This window comes from Sturnus vulgaris, chromosome 19 (genome assembly GCF_052056855.1).
Source record: "Sturnus vulgaris isolate bStuVul1 chromosome 19, bStuVul1.hap1, whole genome shotgun sequence".
Classification (NCBI taxonomy): Eukaryota; Metazoa; Chordata; class Aves; order Passeriformes; family Sturnidae; genus Sturnus; species Sturnus vulgaris.
Genome location: NC_142261.1, coordinates 7,483,102 through 7,506,347, shown reverse-complemented (window position 1 = coordinate 7,506,347; position 23,246 = coordinate 7,483,102). Strand labels below are relative to the sequence as shown.

General features: G+C 41.9%; 1 protein-coding gene across 2 annotated transcripts in view; it reads right to left on the bottom strand.

Annotated features, from left to right (window-relative positions):
- Positions 1 to 5,179: 5,179 nt before the first annotated feature.
- The window catches only part of GNB1L (G protein subunit beta 1 like), a 42,719-nt gene continuing 24,652 nt past the window's right edge, over positions 5,180 to 23,246 (bottom strand). The window contains exons 1-7 of one of the 2 annotated variants that reach the window (XM_088175799.1): positions 22,024 to 22,514; positions 21,802 to 21,929; positions 21,419 to 21,544; positions 19,306 to 19,468; positions 15,522 to 15,620; positions 10,568 to 10,783; positions 5,180 to 5,906 (exon numbers count right to left, since the gene is read on the bottom strand). In XM_088175799.1, the coding sequence (XP_088031925.1) occupies positions 5,640 to 5,906; positions 10,568 to 10,783; positions 15,522 to 15,620; positions 19,306 to 19,468; positions 21,419 to 21,544; positions 21,802 to 21,917 (987 nt within the window). In that variant the 5' untranslated portion in view covers positions 21,918 to 21,929; positions 22,024 to 22,514 and the 3' untranslated portion in view covers positions 5,180 to 5,639. Of the gene's footprint in view, positions 5,907 to 10,567; positions 10,784 to 15,521; positions 15,621 to 19,305; positions 19,469 to 21,418; positions 21,545 to 21,801; positions 21,930 to 22,023; positions 22,515 to 23,246 lie in introns of those variants that run through there. The other variant, XM_014894537.2, reaches the window with a different exon arrangement.

Below are 23,246 nucleotides of genomic sequence, written 5' to 3'. Positions count from 1 at the left end.
GCTCCCATTGTTCCTTGTTCCGGGGGGCAATGGTTCCCCTTCTCTCGGTGCTTCTGCTTGGCACCTTCAGCCTAATCTTCGCCTGAGTGTGAGCTCCAGCCCTGGGCAGCAAGAGCCAGCATGAGCGTGAAGGGGTTGCAGGCAAAGCCATCATCTGGGAAGAGCAGAGGAGGGGTGGGGAGAGGTGGCTCTCCTCCCAGGCTGGTTCTATTTGAGCACTGCCTTGCACATTTCTTTTATTTCAGCAAACATGAAGTGAGTCTTTCATTCTATTCCCTTTCCTGCTTGTTGTCAACTACTTCAAACCAGATGGGCTCAAGAGATAAAACTATAAAGACTCGATGTCTCTATTTAGCAGGATGCCAAGTCTGCATGCCATCAAAATATCTGAGGCAAAAAAATCTGAACTGACAATACTTACTCTAAGTGTTAAGAGCAGCCTAGATGCTTTTCCATGAACACAGACAATGCATCCATGAATCACTGAGATTTCATATCAGCAATTTTTAAAATTACCATCAGGACAAATGCCACAGCCACATTCTCTGTCATGTGAAAAGTTATTCCATAGGCCCAGTGCACCCGCTGCCTTCTTACCTGTGTCAGAACATGTTTATAGCAAGCAGTGCCATGGGGGCCTGGAAAATGTACTTTTGCATGTGTGAGGTGCCAGAGCTATGGAGCAGAATAATGGTTCAGCATTTGAACATCCTGGCTAGATTTCCTGATCTGGACATAATCAGGCTCAATCAGTCCTGCCACTGGTAGGAAAGAGAGATCATTGCTGTCCAGAAAGCATCTGAGGATTTCTATGTTTTTTTGCTGCCCTAGTTTATGTATACTGAGAATAAAAACTAGAAGGAAACAGCACCTAGCTGTAATCTCAAGTAAATTTAACAGTTTTTAAAATTCCTTTTAGTTTTTTTAATAATTACAAACTCAAATTGTAACAGAGAATTATTAGAATATTTTTTTCACTGCCATGTCACTCTCCTCTGAGGAGATAATTAATACTCCGGAGTGGTTCTCCTGCAGTGCACGTGGCTGCTTCAGGACCTCAGTCCTTCCCGCTGCTATCCCCTGTGGCACTGCAGCTTCTGGTTTTATGACTCTTCAGAGCACAGAAATAAATACATTCTTCTCTGGGTGAGCACACGCTTATTTAGAGGTGTAGACTGTGGTCTACAGGATTTCTCAGAGTACTGAGACCTTTCAAAAAGGATGCTGGAGAGGTAAAAGCAAATATGTCTGAGACAAAAATAAGTTTGAGTTTCAGAGGCCTGACCTATCACGGTATAATTCTTCCTGCCATCCTTGTCCCTCTCCCATGGAGAATCTGGCTGGTGGTTTGCTCCAAGGCCTTTCAATACCTTCCAGAGTCTTCCTATCACCTAACTCAGAGGGACAAGTTGCTCCTTTGTTTTGATATACCCCCTCCCTTCCTCTTTCTCCTCCTCTTACAAGCCAAACTGCAAATCAAATTCCTCTGAGGTCAGAATAAAGCAGTACACAGCACTGCTGATAGGAGGTACATCTGTAGTTCAGACCACTAATCAGGTGAGCAAAACTTTTCCAACTGAGAGATTGTATTTTAATTTAATTTGATACTGTGAGGTCCTTACATGAATTGCCAACTCCTCCTAACTATGATCTTAATTCTGGATAGCTTCCTTCATATTATAAAAGAAACTTCCAGCATGCCCCAGAAGAGTAGGACATAGACAAACACAGCCAAGTTTACTTGGAAAAGCTATAGTAGGGGGACCTAGGCTGGAATTTCAGAATATTATGCTTTAGCAGAAACCCTGCTGCCTTTTTCCTTAGTCATGGCTGTCACTTTCCTGGTAGCACAATGGTCATGCTTAAACATCAAACTTTGTGTCTCAGCACTGCTGTAACATTGTCTAGTATTAATCCAGGCAGTCATGTGGCATGTTTTATGTAATGATCCACACTTTCACACCACAGACACACAGCCAGAGAAGGAAACACATTGATTTAGCACTAGTAATCCTTGTTTAATCCCCAGTCCTTTGGTTTACATCACTAACATGGCTCCTGCAGTAGTCAGTGTTCTTTGTTCTTGGCAGATTGAATTAAAGGAAAGATTTATTAATTTGCAAGTTGGCTTTGTAGATGCATCTTAAATATGCTAAAAACAAAAGCAGTCCAGAAGCCAGTATTGACTTAGCTATAAAAATCTGCTCTTTTAAACTCAAACCTTTGCAACAGTCCAAGTCAAGCTGCAGAGTAATTTTCTGGCTTGCTGTAGCAATTGCATTCTAAAGAACTAAATTTAACAACTGTCTCATTGCATGCCCCCAGCTTACTTCCTTTTTCACTCATTACTACAAACACAATTAATCTCCTCTCTCCTTGCTCCTCTACACTAAGGACTGCAGTGCTTTGTGGCTCATGTACTGATAAGAGCAAGGAGTTGTAACTAATGGATTCATTTGCAAATAATGTTAGAGGGTCAGAGATCACCATTCATTCCAGCGGTGATAAATATTCCATGTAATTGCTGCACGAATGCTGGTGTTTGGAATTTATTTCTATTACTTTACGAATGTCGGTTGCTTTCTTCCCTCTCATGGTGCCAAAGACGGTGATTCCTGGGAGGAAGCCTTTTGTAATAATTTAGCTGTCATCACCTTCACTCCTGAATCCTCTAGGCCAGGTACAGGCTAGCCCTGTTCCTTTCTGGCAGGTGAGGTTTCAGAGTTAACTCCAGCACCTTAAGGTGGCTCTTCGTTCACAACCTTCTGCTAGCAAGTCACCAGAAATCTTGAGTGACAACCATGCTCATGGCACAATTGTAAATTTAATTTTATTAAATTAAAAAATGTGAATTTCTTAGATGCAATCAGAAATCTGTATTTTACTGTTATAATCAGACAATTGTGTTTTACAGCCTATACTAATACAGATTGTCTTTCTTGCTGGAAACCATTCTTCTTCGAGGAAGTCCAGGTTAGTTCCTTAGGCAAATAGACTGCTAGAAGACTGCAATTCACAATCAAACTATGGCATTTAGGCTCAACTCTAATTCAAACTGGTGTAGTCTGGTTGCTCATTTCAAGGAAACTATAACATGAAAGGAAAATCAGTTTACTGAGTGTTTAAATAAAATCAGTAGTGATACAAAGTTCATGCATTAATTGTATTGTGAAGAAGCATGGCATGGATAGTGCTTTGGTAATGAGAAGTAAAGGACTGGTCTGTTCCTGCAAGCAGCCCTGCAAGCTGTGTCCTTCCTCCTGAAACTGATGAAACTCTCAGCTGTGTGTCTGAGATGCAGTTCATGTCCTCATTTTCAATTTGTACTTGCATGACTAAGTTTGTTTTTAAATCTACCTAATCAGACAAACTTAAATATCTAACTCCCAGCAAAAGGCAGTAAGTTAGATGTAAGCACCCAGTAATCTTTAGAGTATCTTCCAAAAGACCCATTCGTAAATCTAAGCATCCTTTATGAGTCTCCCTAATTACTTTAGACACAGATGTTGACAGTAAATGGCAATTTTTAGAGAAAATATACTCAAGAATTCCTAACTTTCAGGCTCTGATCTAATAATGCTCTTAATAAGGCATGGGGTATTATTAATCCTTCTTTCCAGAGGGGTGCCACTGTGCCAACGCCAAAGTATTTGCATCAAAAATTGTTCCCTACACTAACCATTTGCCCAAGATGGGTTAACCCTGGATTTCCTTTCCTGCAGGATGAGCACTAAACCTAAAGCTCCGTTCTGTGGAAACTGCCCAACAGTGCAGGCTGCTGATTGCTGCCATGGAGGAATGCTGGCACCCTCTGGGCCACATGTGTAGTGTTGAACCAGACAGCACAGGCAAAAGGAAATGTCTGTGCAAACTCCCTAGGACAGGCCCCTGAACCGTGTGCAACAACACTTTTCCCATTTATTTATTTCATTGTTTCTCTGTGCAATTCTGACCTACTTTGAGAAGGGGGAAAAAGAACAAAAGAAAAGGTTTCTTCCAGCAGCAGGTTTGTGGAGAGTGACTGCATCTCATTCCACAAGACTGAGGCTAAAGCTGCTTGTACAGTGGGGGCAGCTCCTCTTCTGTGTGGGAGGTGGATGATGGGTGGAGATGTGCAACTCTGTCTGGTAGATGTAATGAACACCATCACCTCCCCTTGACTCGGGATCACTCAAAATTAGGCTTTAACTTTCAACTGCAATGTGATCCTCCATGCAGCTACTGAATAGTAAAGAAATAATCAAAGAAATGCATTATTTAAAGTGTCACCACACTCTAAAATGTGTAAGGCCACATTTTATTTAGAAAAGCCTGGCAACAGTATCCTGGTTCTGTGTTTTAATGTAAAGAACATCAGGCTGGGTGCTTAAGGCTTTCAGTCCAGCAATATTCTCTGTCTGCAAGGCACAGCTGGGTAACAGACCTAGACTTTAATTTGCATGTAAGATTTTCCTGAAATAATTTCTAAAGTCTTTGATGTTGCTGTTCACTTTTGGTCACTTTTTCTTTGATTTCCACCTCTCTACAGAGCAGAAACAATTATTTCCAATAACGTATCAACAGTGCACAGCCTGGACACAGTTGTCACTGCAGCTTTGTGACCAAACCTAGCAGTACCTTGGCTCTCAGCACACTGGTGTGTGTCTAGTATGTTTGAGAAGAATGCAAATGTTGCTTCATGAGTCAAACCAAAAAAACTTTCATGAATGATTTTCAGCTTCCATGACTGTAGAGATGACAAGTTAATGGAACCATTCGCACTGTGTGGATAAGGTTTTACCCATGTGATTCCCCTAAATGTTAATGGGAGTTGTGCAGCTGAATCCCAGGCTTGCCACGCTGAAACTTAGCCCTAACTCTCCAAGGAGAAGGGCGTTAATTGGATTGCTGAGTTTAAATCCTTCAGCTCATCAGTCTATGGAAAGGATTTAGCACTGGCTCTGTAAAAGGCTTTACATAGCTTTGCAGTGCAATGCTGGGGAAGATTTTTTCCCTTTCTTTCTTGTGATTAATTGTGAGGCTTGAGGTGACAGCAGACATAATGAAATTCATAAATGCCGAAGGCCATCCCTAGTCACATTCCTGGCTGTTGGTTTAAGTTAGAAACTGACAGAAGTGTGAACAAATCAAGGGTGTTCTTATAGCCTTTCAGTTGCGGGGAAGAAAAAGTAACTGACAATGAGAAACCACTGGAGGTGGTTTAATGGTATAAATTTTCAAGAAAGAGTGATGTTTTACACTGATTCAGATTCTTGGATACATAAATGACTTACAAACAGACATATTCTGCCCCCACTGCAGTTTGAGGGATTCCAGTCCTTTTTTACAAAAGATATTGGCACAAGTTATGTCAGCAACCTGCCAAAGGAAAGGTGTTGCAAAACCTGTAGCAGAACCCAAAGCAACTTTGGTCTTTGTTTGTGAGTGGCCTTGTTCTGCTTGTTATGAATTTTAAAAATCCACTTTCCTCTATGGAAGACAAAACTTATAGCTTAAACAAGCAGCATAAGAATTAACCTAGGACTCTCACTTCAGCCTGGAGACAGATTCTACCATTTCTCCACATGCACGTTTGAATTACAGTACTAGGAATTGCTTCAGCAGTCCTGATTTCCTAGTCCGTGGCAGTGCAGGATGTGTCACGTCTGAGCATATATGGACCAGACACTGATGCGCTGATCCTTGGAGCCGGCTGCCAGCAGCCTCTCGCAGGGGTCGCTGTGATCTGAGAAGGACACGCAGTGCACGGTTGCTGTGTGATAGTCCAGCACTGCTAAGGGCTTCAGCTTTTTCCACCCAAAGATCCTGATGCGATGATCCCACCCTGCTGTTGCCAAAATCTTCTTGTCTGGACGGATGGTGATATCAGATATGCCAGCGTTGACAAGTTCGTGTGTTTTGTAAACCTTTGTGAAAAAGTTACAAATGAGCTCTAATTGTTCAAAACAGAAGACAAAGGAATCTTTTGATACTTTAGCAGGTGTTGTGCCCACCCAACACACCAGTGTCACACAGGGAGCATGGAGCTTTTCACCATGTGGTGGATGGTGCTTGGTGAGAACAATGATAGACAGAGACAGAAAACACCTTAACTTGAGCCTCCCATCTCCAGAGCAATTTTCACAAAATAAACCCAACTCCTGTATGCTTTTAGTTTATTTTGCATTTAAAGCTATATCTGTTCTGCCACAAGTGAAGTTCTGAATCGAGGTTTTGGGCACAACTTTGCCCTTTTTTTCCAGCCATTCTTGTGTGAGCTGCAACGTTCAGAGCTAAGGCCATATATTTTCCCTGCTTCTGCAATGTTCCCAGGCTGAGACCCTTCTGAGCTGATGGTTAAGCTACCTGCTACTCACTTCTACTACTGTGGCTCCTCACAAAACCCTCAATAAGCTGTTGTAACATTTACCTCAGTCTTGAGAAAGGAATGCTTCCAGGAATTGGGTTACAGTGTCAGGAAATCTGTATTTCTAGTACTCCTTCCCAAGAGACTTCTATTTACACCAAATCCAAGGAGGAGATTATGGCCAAGTTATTGATTTCAGTCTTGGAAGCCTTTTGTTACTGTTTGGAGACTACTGGGGCACAGGTTTCAGAGGGGCACAATTAAACTGGGAGGCATTTGGCTTCCTTTGGGAGGCACTGGGGCTGCACAGGACATAGCCCCTGGAAAGAAAAGTTTTCGTTTCACTGACACAAGTTTCTTTTGAAGCACAACACTCAAAGTAACACACCTTTGCTGTTCTCACCTCAGGTAACTTGTCTGAGTGAGCAATCTGCCTCTAAAACACATGCAGAATATGGACACGTGTGTGTGTATTGGAAGAGCTCGGCTTCTGTCACAATAGGGAGAACTCCTTTGGCTTATAAAGCTGGCCCTGAACTGCTGTTATTTATAAGTACCACTGGAAATGACACATTATGCCACTGTCTCTTTAAGCCTGAGTCTGTAGCTATCCAAAGCTTATCATCCAGTGCCTGTTTTAATTCACTGCGTGGTGTCTACTGTTTGTCTGAGGCTGGAAGAGACAAAGCACATCACACCTGAGGAGCTTTCCTCTTTGAAGGAAATTCCATGATGCACAGCTAGTACAGGGTTATAAAGACATATTATTGCAGATAATTTTAACCTTTATGCTGGATGTAGAAAACTCCAGAAATGTTGGCCAAGGTTGGTTTCAGATGCAGCTGAACGTATCTTGGAACTTTACAGGCACAAAGCCATAAGCAATTATTTTTCAACTATACAAGAACTGCCCAGCTAGCTACTCAAACAGCAAGTGCTGTGCAGTTTGGTAAAAGGGTTGAATGAAACTTGACATGCTTCTTACATGCTCTATACATTTCTCTTTTAAAAACAACCTGAAGAATGTGTCTACAACAAATTCAGAACAGAGGGCAGCAAGTTTTGCTTAAGCCTAATGAGAAATAGCAGGCTGTATGGGGGCCTCTTGGTGGGGCTGCTGCTGTAAAACCTATGCTTTTTGTTAGTACATGTGCTCCAAACTCCCCAGACTAAGCCTAATGCAGCATGGCCTCAGTGGAATTTTTATTGGTGTAAATGTCCTGGCAAGGGAAGGATTTATTCCTTACATCACCAGCCTGGCAAATGTAGGATGGGTCTTACTCTGTAACTGAGATTATTAACTAATGGCTATAACCAATCCCGGGCGTGGTGCTCCCATCATTAATGTCAATTATGTGGGCAAGATCCATACAGCACAATCAGGGCAACTGGAGAAATGGCATGTCCTCAGCAAGCTACAACTTGAAAAGGAAGCCTGTAATGGTGATGCCTGTTGGCTATGGAACATGAGGGAACAGTGGGCATTTGTGCATGATCTGCAAATACAAGAGTGAGAGAGAAAAGCAACACAAAGGAGAAAACTTGCTCAAGGTACATGCAGCCAGGTGTAATCCTGCTGCCAGGATTTGTGCCATCTCAGGACTTACTGCAGTAAGTCACTAACTACAGCCATCAAATACCAACATAATTTCCTAACCAGAAAACCAGCTTGTAATTAAGAAAACAAAGAGGTAAAAACAGGTGAGCTGCTTTCAGCCAGTCACAATCAAGGATACTTGCATCTACACCCAAAGCATATCTTTAAACCCTCTGCTTATTAGGAAAATAACCAAACTAGCAGCAGACTAAGCTTCAGCATTTGGGGGAAAAGCCTCAGCAACTGAACCAACAAAACTTACATTACAGCTTACAGGATTTTTTCTCTTGTCATATAAAAAGAAGCTTCTGTGGTTATCAGATTTCTTAGTTCTTCTTTGTTTATTCACCTGCAGAAGCTGTTTACCTCCTACATTCTAGCACAAACATCATCACATAATTACACTATCTCATCCAAATCAGAAGGCTCATAACCAATCCTGTCATTTGCTGACAGTGATGATTTCAGCAACTTTCCTGTAGAAGACAATACAAACTTTCCTCATAGCAATAAAGTCTGCAGTTACCTTCATCATGTATTCATTGACACACTGGAACACTGCCACTTAAAACAGAGCTGCAGTACCATCATTGCATCATTCCCTCTCCAACGGCAGATAGCTGTGCACCACGGTTACTTATTAAAACCTTTTAGAATAAAAATAATGTGCCACTGAGTGGCTTTCCAACGTCTACCATTACCTCAGGTACCTGGAATGTCAAGGAAAAAAAATCTCCATCTGGTTTATATTATTAATGCAATAGTGGAAAAAAACTTAATCTATGTCCTTGACAATCTCTAGTGCTCATATGAAAGATGCATTTTTTAGGGCATTCATGCTCCCATGAAGCACAGGAACATTGCTTGTAGCTTATAATACTTGGCATTTAAATTTCTTCTGAGGCAACCTTCTATCTCTCAGTGTGAGGTGCTGAAGGTGTAGCTAATCTTACATCCCCTGAGAATGGGAATACTTTGTGAAAAACAATACTTGGAATATTTTGGGTGAACAACTGTTTCTCCTGCGAGTTGTACCTGTAGCCCTGCATATGGTTAACTGATAAGTGAAATGTGCTGTAAAGAACAATATTTTCTTTGACTTTAGGGAAGAAGTTTTGCTGTAATTAATATGAAAGAACAGCTTTCTCTCCAGCACCAGAATATCTGAAAATTTAAGAAGTCTGTCACAATGTCAGATTTCTGTCACCTTGACCTTAAAGAACGAGTCTCAATACCAAGTTTCTTACTGGGATTGCTCACCTTCCTTCCACTTCGCTGAGTTAAGAATACCTGGTGCAGCAGGGGGAGGCTGGGCAAGGGGAGGGCAAACAGGACCAAAAAACCCAAACCATGACAACTGTGTATAAGAGACCTTCACTACTTGTTCAGAGTGCAGAGTGCCTCTTTCATTGTTGTGTTGTACTGTGTATTGTTTATCGCCTCCTCCTTGAGTGCCATGTCCTCCAAACTTCACCAGGTTGGATGTGTTTGCACCACACACAGTGCCCTGCCACCCCAGAAATGCAGGTGCTGTGGTGATGCCTCACAGATTCCACACCTTTACAGTGTCCCCCAGGTGATGAGTCACCACTGGATGTCCCAGCATGTGGTTTTCTTCCTGTAGCACCATTCAGAAAAAAGAATTAACTTGCTGTAGTACTTTAAAAAAAAATCTCCATAAAAGCTGCAAGGTGGAACAGCAATTATTGTTCTCCCATCAACTGGTGTATCCAGCAGATCTCTTCTCAAGGATGACATGGGCACACAGGGGTTGATTCAGGTCCTCTCCATTGTTCATGGGACAACTGCCACTTTAAAAACGGTAAAGCACCCAGCAGTGGAGAGGCTGTGCATCGGCCGTTTTAATTTTCATGAGCCTTTTTGCACTTTATTTCCACATCTACATTTCCAAATGATACTTAATGCCTTGGCACTGTTGGAGCACTTGCTAAAGTTGTCTAGATGAAAGCAGTATTCATTTATTATTATTCCCTAGCACGGCCTGAGCTGGGGATTACACGACCTCCTTCTATCTCAGCCACTCACAGTACCACAGACATGAACTGGGGTAGCCAATTGCCTGATTTTGTGTCTCTGGCTGGGCCCTGTAGGTGGCAAAAGAAGCTGGGTGCCTAAACCTCATGTCCTCCTAGTGCTAGCTGGGCTACTCCTGCTCTTTCTGTTTGTGAAGTATTTAATAGAATACTTCTGTCTTTCCCACAGTGGAAAGCTCGCTATAGCCATTCAAGCAGAACCTTTAGAAAAGCAATCCTTTGTTTCTCATTTTTATAACTCATTTATAATGTTTAGGACATTCTGAGAGCTGGATACTACCAATGTGATAAATGAAGATACAGAGGCAATGGCTTGAGTAATGCTAGGCCTGTGTGACTGTTGCAACTTTGGTAAAACCAGAAACATGTGAGAGAGGGTTTTTTTTCTTTTTTTTAAATCCTCACCATCTTTTGCTAAGTCTAGTCACATAGCACAGACATTCTAACCAGTCTGTGATTAATTAGCTAGAGATCTGCAACAACTCCTCTTCATGACTAAATATTTTTTTAGTCTATCAAACTGTTAGTGCAAAGTGGGATAAATGACACTAGAGGGCCAGTGATCCTGACCTGGAGGTTCTGTTGCTCATTGAGGCTCCAGATGCTAAGCACCTTTTCAGATGAGCCCGAGATCCCCTTGGCCTTCTCCGAGTCAAAGTCAAGGCTCATCACTGGCTCCTGGTGGCAAATGAGTTGGCTCAATGCTTTTCCCATTGACACGTTCCAGAGGACAACTGATCCATCTTCATAGCCAGCCAGAAGCACAGGTTGTGAACCACAGCTGGGCTGATTAAGGAAAAATAAAATTGTTTGAGAAGTTAATAGTCCGTTAAGAAAATTACCATCCCTGTGTAGGTTTTAGTCCAAGCACCGAGAGAATAAATTAAAATGCTGACTGGTGTAGAAGTGAAAAAAAGTTGAGATGATGTCAAATTTTGATATTCCATCCACTTACAGAAAGCATTACTAGATAATATGCACTTACAGGTTTTATATCTACATATCAAATTCTAAATTTTATATATATTATACATATTTAACACACACATACATCAAAAAAAATATATGCATACACATACAGGAGAAAATTTCTCTCTGAAAATCGAAACGATTGCCCTCTATAACAACTGAAAAGACCCTGCCTGAAATTTTCAGGAGCTTTACTTCATGGTCTGAACTTTCTTTGCACTTCATAGAAAAATTCCACAGAGCAGCTGAGTTACTCTCAAGCAATACAAGGTAGTGTGGGCACTGTGAAGTGCCATGCTCAGGGATTCCAGTTCCACACTGCCAGGTGCAGGGTTGCACAGAGGGACTGCCTGCCCAAGTACCCCACAGAGTTTGAAGGTAAACACTGAACCTCTGGGTCAGTCACTAAGGGGTTAACGGGCCCCGAGTCCCACTGTAACCAATTGAAAGCCATTTTGATTAATGATGTCACAGGCCAAAGGGCAGGGCACCCTGGGCAGACACCTAATTTATTTAAGCCTCTGAAATAACTCAAAGAAGGGAACATTACTGGATTACATGTCACACTTAAGGAAAATATTCATCATTGCTCCAGCCAAAAGACTAATGATCCTGTAAGCAGTACCTGGTTATGAGAGTGAAGATGCAAATCCCTAATGAAAAGCAACTAAAAAATCAGCATCTGTTAATGCCAGTTACTTCCTTAATAGGAGAAGAAATATCAAAATAGACTTTGGGATTATTACCACCTCATGTAGGCACATCTAAGAAATGTATCCAACAGGATATTCACATCTTTCCAAACACTATCTGCTCCTACAGGATTTGTTTGCTCAGTATTCAATTAAGATAAAGAGCATAAAGAATGAATTTTTAGCAGTATCACGTTATTGAATGAAGTCAAACTCACTGGCTGTCAGTGTCATGATACAAACTTGTAATGGCCAAAGGCTCACTGTTCACAAAGTACCACAAAGGATAGTAATGGTCCAGACTGTTCTCCCACTGGTTATTCTGTGTTCTGGGGGGAGTTAAACTAACAAGAGATGGGTGGTGTGAGTAACATGACTGCCAAGTACCAGCCTCATGTGCTTCCTTGGCCTTACTCAGTCTAGAAAAGTGTTTGAGGAAGAGAGCTCACTGAGCAGGGAACAACATTGCTCCTTAAAAGAAGGAAACCAAGGGGAAATCCTTGTAAATTTAGGAAATCCCCTATATCATCCTTCTGAATGGGTCTGTCCACACCTGGGATCTTGGAGGAGCCTCCTTCCTTTAAGATCCTTTTTCCTTCAAAAAGGTAGGGAGCCTGCTCTGGCTAGAAAGGCCCACAAAGCAGGTTTCTCACAGTGCTGAGAATTACAAACAATTTTTCTGTAAAAATTTTGATTTGCTAAAATAATATAACATCAGAGCAATGAATTCATTGATTCATATATTGAGTCAGATACATGAGAATTAATGTTAGCTCATCAGGTATTTTGGATGAGAATATCTGGTTTTTGATACCAGGGATCAAAAATGTTTAAAATAAATCAGAATAAAATGAACATTCCAGATTTTATCTGTATTTAATAAAGGGCAAAATCTTCAAAGCAAAACAAAGTATTTCATAGGTACTTTTAAGTTTAAAGAAAGCCCCAGTTTAAGCATGGAAAACTCCCACAATTATTTGTGCTGCTCTTCTGTGAGCTCAAGACTCCCTCAGAGCTGAGGTTTCACAGAAGTTGTAGCTGTCATCAGGCAGTGAAACACCTCAGCTCCTCTCCCTACTCCAAGCAGGATGGTGGCTTCCACAGCAACTGCTCACCCTTATGCAGATGACAGGGACAGGTGAGTGCCCAGCATTTCAGGAATGCCAAGAAAAACCCGTTCTTTACTGTGCTTTACTGTGCTTTATTGTGCTGTAGGTATTGCACTTTAGATTTGAAAAAGAGTAATTTGCAAGTGAGATCTAAGATTGGTGTGTTTTAAAACCCGAATACTGTTTCCTATGAAATATAGGTCTCACACTACTTCTTCCTGACTTTCCTAACCATATGAAGTGTAATATTTCAATGGGCACATGAACTAAAACAATAAAAGTTATTGAAAGATAAGTGGAGCTCTTGATCTGAGCCTGGACTCACCAAGCAGTGCTTCACAACTGCCTATTTATTTCAATTCCCAGTAACAGACACTGCTGGAGAGAAGTCTCACCATTCATGTTCTGTTTCAGTAGAAAAAATAAATTATAAATCACTGCTCTTCCTAAGCAGAGCATTTTGTTGTTGCATTTGGATAACTGTCAAGGAAGGAAGAAAAGGTGATCTGCTGTCAACTCAACAGGAATAATTGCAATAGTTTATATAAAGTAATAACTCGGCATTTCCAGTTTCAACATGTATTATTCTTGTTGAATTATTTTGTTTGCACCATTATGCAATATGATGCCTTCCCCAAGGAGTGCAAAAAATTTAAGGGAAGACTATCCTTACTCCTACAAATCCTACTCCACCCAATTAGTAATAGCAGGAAGGTGTGAAACTGAAGGGACAATGTATTTAAGAACATGAATTTTCAAAATAAAGTGAATGAACTAATATCTTTATGGATAAACCTACAAAAATAAGGGGGGAAATGCACAAAAGAACAAAATAAATAGCAGCAAGCTTTACAACTGCTTAGGAGAAGCCAATGAGGCTTAACAGAGAAGCCTAACCTCAGTTGCCTTCTGCTCTAAAGTTTCTCATTCACACCACTGCTGCTAGGGGTGTTTGTTGTTTCCCTGAAATGCAGAGAAATATGATGGTACCTGGCTGCAGCCCCCAGACTCTCATTGGACATCCACCCTAAGCACTCTTCCTTCAGGCCTTTATGGGGCTCTCCCTGTCAGCTTCTGTTTCAACTTGTTAATTTACTGTGCCATAAGCAACATCAAATAGTCTCTTAGGCAACTCCTGAGTGCTGGGCTGGGAGTGCTCATCTGGGTATGTCAGTATTGCCCAACACAGCCATGTACAAAGAAATCCTGGAGGGCCTCTGTTCACGAAGGGGTGCAGCTGGGTGAGCTCCTGTTCTCATTTATGGTTACAGGTTTATGGTTACAGGGTTACTCAGAGAGCCACTTCCAGTGCAACCACAGAACAGAATGCAGATCATCACTTGGTACACCACATGCAATTATTTCCCTTAAGGGTATCCTCTTCCTCATGCCTTTAAACCAAGTTGCACACATTTGTAGAAGAGTAAACACAGCTGTGAGACTCTAAGAGATTATCTATACTTTCCTGGTGTAGTCTAGGAAGTTATGGTGAGTTCTCAAAGTCAGCATTTGCATGGAATAACTTAGCTCTCCCAGTTCCCAGTCCTCTGCTTTATCCTCACTGGCAACAAAATAAAAAACAATATAAAATTAAGACTCTGCACCTGCTCTGCTTCCTAGAGGAATATCAATATTAATGCATGTAGAAAATATGGCAAGACAGAGGACTTCTTATACAGGCAAGAAAAATTTTCAACACTGAACATTTCCACGGTTATCTCCATCTTATTAAAAAATGTTGAGGAGACAGAAAGACCCATTCATTTCATCAAGCACTGAACACTGATTGCATTTTTAGGAGAAACTTTGTTTAACAAAAGCCTAATCAGCCTATTTAATTTCCTCTTTTTTTCCCCTAGTTTTTAATTACAGCATGGAACTTCAACTGTGGCCTCACTTGGCTTTTGTCTGAAGTCAGCAACTGAATTCCTCTAGATTTCAGTCAGTTCAGGATCTTGGGTAAAGACACTGAGGCCTCAAACGTTGACTGACAATATTTTCAACCAAAACCAACACAAATGTTCCAATGAGCCTGCAGGAATTACAGCCTGGTATCAGCTCAGTTGGTCCTGTAGACCTGCAGCAGTGTGTTGTCAGGGGGTTACATGGGAATCAGCTTTGCCACCAATTCTCTGGAGATTTCAAGCCAATCACCTGAACTCCTTCCTCCCTCTACTGCCACCTTTTTGTATTACTTGTGCCCACTGTTGGCAGCCCATAAACATTATTTGCTAAATATTTTCCAAATGTGTTTTTTTTTCACTAACTACTTTTATTTACCTTTTTGTCTGTAGTCAGTACCACCATAAATATTTTGTTCCTATTAGAACAGAATAGAATGGAAATGTCCATGGAGTGTTTCCTCGTCCTGAGGGCACTGAAGTGGATTGAATCTGCCATTAAAACCACTGTTTTTAAGCAACCCAAACATTTCTCATCATTCTTAATGCAGTGAGAAACCATATCAAACAACTGGCTTTGGTAAGTCACTCATTTTCCTCTTGATTGATGCAAAACCTGTATCTATCCTAAGGATACAAAGCTTTCCTTGAGCATTTGCAAATCTTCCATTAAAGCTTGGAAAGCTCTGAAAGTTACATTAAGGATGTTCACAAATCTTTCCCCCCTTTAATAGTGTAATTACTTGATTGGTTTGATTATAAATCAAAATCCAAGTGAAGAAAGATTCATGTGCTTCATATAAAATGAATCACAGGGAAAACATTTCACAATTAGCAGGCGCTCTTGCCTTACCTGCCATAACTTCAGACACATGGGCATGCCCAGCTTGGCACCCACCTCTGGCTTCAAGGTACAGACTGACGTCTTGGATGGCAGCTCCAAAATCTGAACCTGACATCAGGAAAACAAGAGGAGTTGGTCAGGCTCCAGGTCAAAATTCTGCTGTTAAAAACACAAGTCTTTTAAGGTGATTAAGGTTAGTATAAGCTCTTCCAGTAAAAACTGTCTGGAGGAAATGGAGGAATGCATGCTAAGTTGGAGCTGTAAGGGGAATCTACAGCTAGCTGAAGAAGTGCATTGTTTTAGGAAAGACCAGACAAAACTGCTAGAGTGAACACATCTTCTTCCACTCTTCTATTTAATTACAGCCTTCTTTTCAAACAGTGGATGACATTGTGCACACAACAGATAATATTGCAGACTGCTTAATCTGAACACACCTCCCTGCTTTCTTTCCCCCTTTTCCAGCTCTGTTGCTAATTTTTTGGCTGTATTCACCTGTGAACACTTGTATTCTCTCTGTGCTGTTGTGGTAACACAGAGCTCACATGGAAATACAGGCAATGTATACACGCAAAGGGGATTTTTTATTTACTGCTCACTGCACTAACAGATTGTAACCTCGTAATTACCAGCTAAGGCGGCTGCAGTGGTATCTGCACACAGGTATTTTTAACACAATGTTGTGTGACCCTGTCTAAAGCAGAGTCAGACAATGCTGTGTTAAACACCTGTTCTCTCTACAGAGCAGCTTCCATTGTTGCTTGCTCCAATGGTAATGAATCACGGACCTAGTCTGGGTGGTTTTGATTTCTTTCTCTTTTTTTTTTAAACATTGGGCAAGTTGTTCCTCTGCCAAGGAAGTAGCTCATTTCCACCTCAGGATGATGGCAGGCAAGATCAGGGGAGTCTGCCTTTTTAGTTTGGCACTGGAAGACTTTGAGACTCTTGATTGACATGGCAGTGCCTCAACTCTGGGCTGGTTCTCAAGCCTGGAACTCTGGAGAAACAGAAGCTGTTGGGTATCAAAAACCTGCTGCCAGGAACACTGCTGTTTCTCACATGCATATTTAATCACCAAGGTGATCTTTTCTAATTAAATAAACAATGGTCTGCATTATGTGGTAAAATTAAACAACTTGAAACATTTGATAAATCCAGCATCACCAGCCTAGGCTCTTCCAGAATGTGCAAGAGCCCAACAGTGCTGTTGGAGAGCCCCAGTCGTGCGAATTTCCTTAAGCATCTGAGATGAGGTATTACACAAATATGGCTCCTCTGGGAACCATCAATCAAGACCACGGCAGCTGTGATGGCTTTCCAATCCCATACCTTTAGTTCAAAGCTTGCCAGAACATCTTCCTATTTCTAGAGGCTGTCAGCCAGCCTGCCAAAAGCCAGCTGCACTCTAGGACTGCGAGAACAGTGTACTGCACATAACACACAGAACGCTTTCGAAAGCCACTGAGCAATACAGCAGGAAACTGTTTTCCATATTTGAGGAATAGTGACTACAGCCAAAAGCCATCCAGTCTGCAGACCAAACCTGGGAACAGACTAAAGTTTGATCATCTGGGAATTCTGGTTCTTTGGAGCTACACTCTTTAACAAAAGATGCTTTTCTCTCGTCAACTTTCTCGCTATCAACATAATGACCAAGTTAGCTGTGGCAGGAAACGGGCTATAAATATGAAGATGACCTGCCCTCATCTTGCCTCTTTCATCACTGTCTCTCCAATAGGCATTGCCTCCTAGGCAAGACCAAAACTGCAACTTTCATGTAATAAAGAAGGGTAAGTGTGCTGTGATAAATGCACTTCTGCAGGTTAAAAGAAAAAAACAAACCTTCTTTGCTTTACCTTGACTAAAAACAGATGAACTGGTACAAGGGCTACAGTTGGGCTTGAAAAAGCCAAAGAAAAACAATGAGAAAAGCTTTGTGCAGAAGGCAGGCAGGCATGAGCTGCTGCCTGAGCTGGACTGACAGTTCCAGAGTCTGTCTGCGTTAAAGGCAACTGAGCCTTAGAAATAAATACTATTTCACATATTTTGACAACTGTAACCTAAAACTTGAAGTTCCATGTTTATATTGGTTTTGCTTAATAGGAGAAAGATTTGCCTTTGCCTGAGGTTAATAGTGTTCCTGGGTGGCTAAAACTGGCCACAAGGAAACACACCCTTTCTCTTTTTCACATTAATAAAGCTTTTAACATGTTTTTGGCAAATTGGCAAGAAAAGTGCATGTAACTCATAATTGGTGATTTAAATGCAATCATGAACAAATAAATGCCTGTTCAGATCTCATTATTTATGGACTGAACCTCCTTTAAGACAAAATTACTCTTTTTTTGGACACCAGCCAAGCATAAACACTTATTAAGTCTTAATTTTAATCATAAGCTGCAAATGTACTCTGTCTCACACAGTGCTGCCTATTTGGAAGCACTATATATTATGGGAGCTTATGTGAATTTATTGAAACATGACACAGTTCTAATGCACAGGTTCACACACAGAGTAGAACTCTTCTACCTCAGGAGACTGCAAATGATTCTCCTCTTGCAGGGCCCAAGCAAACAAATGAGAATAAAACAGAGATGAGTTGTAAGCGACACCGGGGTAACCATCTTCTGTTTGGGTCAGTTGATTATTTAATTCTTCATTACTGGGACTTCTCCGGCTGACACAAGAATGCACTTGTCAATTTTGTTTAACTTAAGTATTACTGAGCACTGCTTTAAAATGGAGGGAGTTCTTTGTTTGATCAGAACAAGGTATGGGACTTAAAATGGTTTTATTTACTGGTGCAGTGGCTGTGTCCACAGGCATATCTAGTTCTGTAAAAGGCTGAACATTCTGGCTGTGAGTCAGCAAAGTACTTAAATATGTATTTAGCTTCTGTGCAATAAAAAGATCACATTTTCTTGCAATACAGGCACTTATTACTTCATGTATAAAATATGCAAACTTCAGTTTCAAGCTACACAACCTATAGTCCAGAAAAGCATGTGAACTTTTATGCTCATCAGCAATTTGCTCTTAGCTATAATATTTCTTCTCATATTTATGCCACTTTTTTCTTCTTTCATAATTTTGGTATTTTGATGTCAAGTATTTGGTGTTATTTTTGTGTGATGTCCTCAAACATCCCATTGTAGAAAACAAAACTGTAATTTCTACAAAGCGGAAGTGGAGGTGGTCAACAAAGCTGTCAGTCACTGAGTGCTGCGATAGTGCCATTAGATGTGGATTTACCCAATTGGAACTGAAACGGACCCTGCAATTATCCCACACACAGCAAACCTCTGGCTGGCAATAGTAATTCAACTATTTCCAGCCCCAGTTCCAGGTAAGGAATTAGCCTGGGGTGAAAGACCACGTATTGCATTACAAATCACCTGCACCTCCCCTCTTCTCACCAAACCCGATTCAGCTTCAGATGGAATATAAGCTCCTCCATCTGAGGACACACCTGCTGACCACTAGTTCCCCAGAAGGACTCTTGTTCCCAGCAGCACCAAAAGAGTTTTCAAAATTCTATATGTAAAGATCAACAGCAGCTGAAAATACTTAAATGTCAAACAAATCTTGGGGTGGTATCCTTGTTATTAAAGCATGAGTTCTATAATTCAGCCATCCTTGTGGCAGTAAAATTAGTGATTAAAACTCCCAAAGGTTTCTTGTGCTGCCTGCTCTTGAGCAAATAATTCAATGGCACTGATGTTTCCCCTCCTGAACTAGGTCATTTCAGTACCAAAAGCAACCTCTCAAGCACAGAGAAAGAGACTCTTCCTACCTCCTCCAGGCTTCTGCCTGCCATGGCCATTAGCCAGCGTCCCTGTGCCACCTTTAACAGAGAGCATCTGCAGAATCCCACATGCTCCGTGAAGACAGAATCCGTCACTGAAGTCCGTCCCTCTGCTAAATCCCACAAGCAGATCCTCTGGTCGCGCCCCTGACTGTTACAGTAAAACAAGTTATCCATGAGCTGCAGTCTGAGGAAGCCTGACTGCCTGCAGGGCTGTAACTCGAACTGGGTCATAACAGACAGTAAAGGACCAAGCTTTGAGCAGCTTCTGTGGGGCTGTTAATTGGGTGTTCCATGAAATGTGGGGGGGCTCAGTGTCCCTGAGACCACCACCCTTCTGCCGCCAGTGAAACTGGCCGAGAGGTTCAACTGTCCTTGGGAGGGGGGAGGGCCTGGGAGCCAGTCAGACACACGGCAGTCACAGGTTCTGCTTCCTTGTGCAGAGAGACTTGATCAGGCTGAGTTGTGCTATTTATATGTGAGAATATATTTATAAAGTCTCATGAGCATTTGAACATATCCCCAGTAAAAAAAAACCCTTATATTTTATCATTGATTAGATCTAATTTAAAAGGAAACAAAAGTATCCAAAGATTCACACATGTAACACTCATTCACCCTAGCAATGAAATGGAAATGTCATGTGTTGACAGCTGAAAGACAAACAGCAAGGCAACAAAGACCTCATCAGAGATAAACAAAAAGTGACAGTTATTCAGTGATCAGCTTCCCACAGCCACAGGCGGGGCACAGAGGGCTCCCAGGACTGTGCACCTGTGGAGACACAGTGGAGAGGGACTGGCAGCGATTGCTCAAGGAGACGCTGTGGCTGAAACACCCAAGGCCAGAGAGCAGCAGCAGCAGCCGAGGTAGGAGCGCAGCTCCCCCCCAGACTCCTCGGCACAGCCCCGTCCCAGAGGATCTGTGCAGCTCCCAGGCAGGCAAAGCGAGGAGGCCACACAAAGGGCACAGCAGGAATTGTTGCAGATTTATGTGATCCAACTGGCTCTGGAACAGAGCAGCACTGTGCATAAACTACCCTAGCACAAGATGCATGTCCTCATGTTACCACCTGGGCAAAGAGTCATCAAAAATCCTTTACCCATGTCGTACTTTAATTAGCAGTATCACCTGAAGAAGTATGAAACTAAAACAGAGGAGATGTAAATCTACAGACTATTGGGACTTCTTCAACATCAGTGCTGTTCAGCTGACTGACAAACTGACACAACATTTATAGCACTGGGGATACAAACAGTGTGATACTGGAAGAAATTGTTGTGATTTAGCTTTACAAGAGAGAAATATCAAATACAGGTAAATGCTGTCCTAAAGCATCACTGCTATGTGAAGTGTTAGAACTACACGGCAAAAACAGAGGTACGGAAAAACTCTATAATTATACAAACAATGCTCATTCAATATGATTTTATGGGGGAGAGTGTTGATAATTGTACTTAAGCAGATAAGAAATATAAATGCTAATGAGTTCCACTGTATATTATGAGATGTCTTCTCTAGATAAACATGTCAGAACACCTCCTAATCATACAGACACTTTGGCATCTACTCTAGATCACCTGTCTAATCCAAAGTACACAAATCTTCCTGACCTTCCCTTGCTAAACAAGAACAGAAGGTATTTTGCAACAAAGCAAAAGCATGAAACTCAGCATTCTTGCTGATTTTCAGTCTTCCACTCTCCATCTCTGATTCTTCTCTTCTTTCCTTCCCTTTTCTCCTTCTCCCATCTATTCATAAATTCTTTTTTTCTATCTTCCCCAAGAAACAGCAGTGAAGTTTGTCAACTTCAAATCCAAGTGCATTTCCTTGACCCAAAGACCTTACCCGTTCTCAGTAAAGACACTTCAGGTCCCAAGTTGTTATGACATCATAACATATATAATAAATTAATTGTATCTTCCACCCCCCTTTTTATTCTAGAGTTTTTCTTTTTTTACTTCAGTACTTTTCCATATGTGTTGGAAAAACTTTAAGTGATTCCAGAATTAAGAGAATCCTTTGTGTCCCCACACCCCCTTTTTTTCTTTCAATCACAGAGACGAGAATCATTTCACTGGTTTTTGCCTGCTTTGCTAACCTGAGAAGCCTGTCTTTACCACCCATTGTCTCCACACAGCAGACAGATTTTCCTCCATGGCCATCCAACGCTGTGTCCACTCTGTGTGTTTTCAGGTTCCAGACATGGATAAACCCATTCTCAGACCTGGCATTAGAAAGAGATGCTTTTAGTGTGAGCGCTGCATGGAGTCTGATATTTTTCCTTTTTTGTTGTTGTTGTTGTTGGTTTTGTTTTTGTTTTGTTTCCAAAACTGAAGCTGTATGCACAAGTAACACACCCATCATGTAAAACCATGAATGTTGCTGTTTTCCCCAGAAACACTTTGTCAAAATAATACACTTAAATTCCACCAGAAACAGTCATATGATGCTCAGCACAGCCAGAAATCTTGGTGTATTTACCCAGAGAAAAGAAGGGGGATATCAGGTTCTGGGCCTCCACAGGAAAAATGCAGAGTGTGGACTGGAGCACTGGTACCTCTGAGCACGAACTGTGGATCTGGAGGTGGCAGAGCCATTGGAGCAGTGAACTGGAGGGGTGAGAAGCAGACACAGATATCACAGAGGGTAAGGCAGCCTAAAGTGAAATGACAACTTTAAATATATTCTGAGCAGGACACTTACTTCTCCTCTTTACTCTCTGAATTTTCATTATTGAACATTCTTTCTATTTGCCACCCAGCTGAGGGTGAAGTATTTCCTCTCAAGGTGAGCTGATGAAGCAGGTGTCCAACCTGCTCTTTGCTGCATTCCTCTCCCAGCAAGGTGCTGAGCTGGCCACACGCACGCTCCTCTTGCACGCTTGTAAATCCCAAATTGGTCACCTGCTCTCCCTGTGCTAAAGGGAAGAGCTACAAAATACAAGAAATTTGACACTCATAATTTGAGTGGGCAAGCGATTTATCACTCTGCTTTAGCCCCCCGGCTAAGTCTTTCCTCTTCCTCCCCAGAAAAATACTACTTTTGTGTTTTTTCAGAAAAGCAATGCAGTGAATGTATCAACTGAAAAGAATTCCGGATCACACAATCACAGAATCACCAAGTTGGAAGAGACCTTCAACATCATCAAGTCCAACCTCAACTAGACTATGGCACCGAGTGCCATATCCAGTCTTTTTTTAAACACATCCAGGGATGGTGACTCCACCACCCACCTGGGCAGACTATTCCAGTACTTGATCACTCTTTCTGTAAAAAACTTTTTCCTAATACCCAACCTATATTTCCCTCGGTGCAACTTAAGGTTGTGTCCTCTCATTCTGCCATTGCTGCCTCGAGAAACAGACCAACCCCACCTGACTAAAGCCACCTTTCAGGAAGTTGTAGAGAGTGATAAGGTCACCCCTGAGTCTCCTTTTCTCCAGGCTGAACACCCCCAGCTCCCTCAGCCATTCCTCACGGGGTTTGTGTTCCAAACCCCTCACCAGCCTCGCTGCCTCCTCTGGACGTGCTCAAGCATCTCAACATCCTCCCTAAACTGAGGGGCCAGAACTGAACACAGGACTCAAGGTGTGACCTCACCAGTGCTGAGTACAGGGGGAGAATGACCTCCCTGCTCCTGCTGGCCACACCATTCCTGATACAGGCCAGGAGCCATTGGCCTTCTTGGCCACCAGGACACACTGCTGGCTCATGTTCAGCCAGCTGTTCACCAGTACCCCCAAGTCCCTTTCTGCCTGGGCACTGTCCAGTGACAGAATCCCCAGCCTATAACATTGCAGAGGGTTATTGTGGCTAAAATACAGGACTCAGCACTTGGATTTATTAAACTTCTTCCCATTGGACTCTGCCCATCCATCCAACCATTCCAGGTCTCTCTGCAGAGCCCTCCTACCTTTCAAAAGATG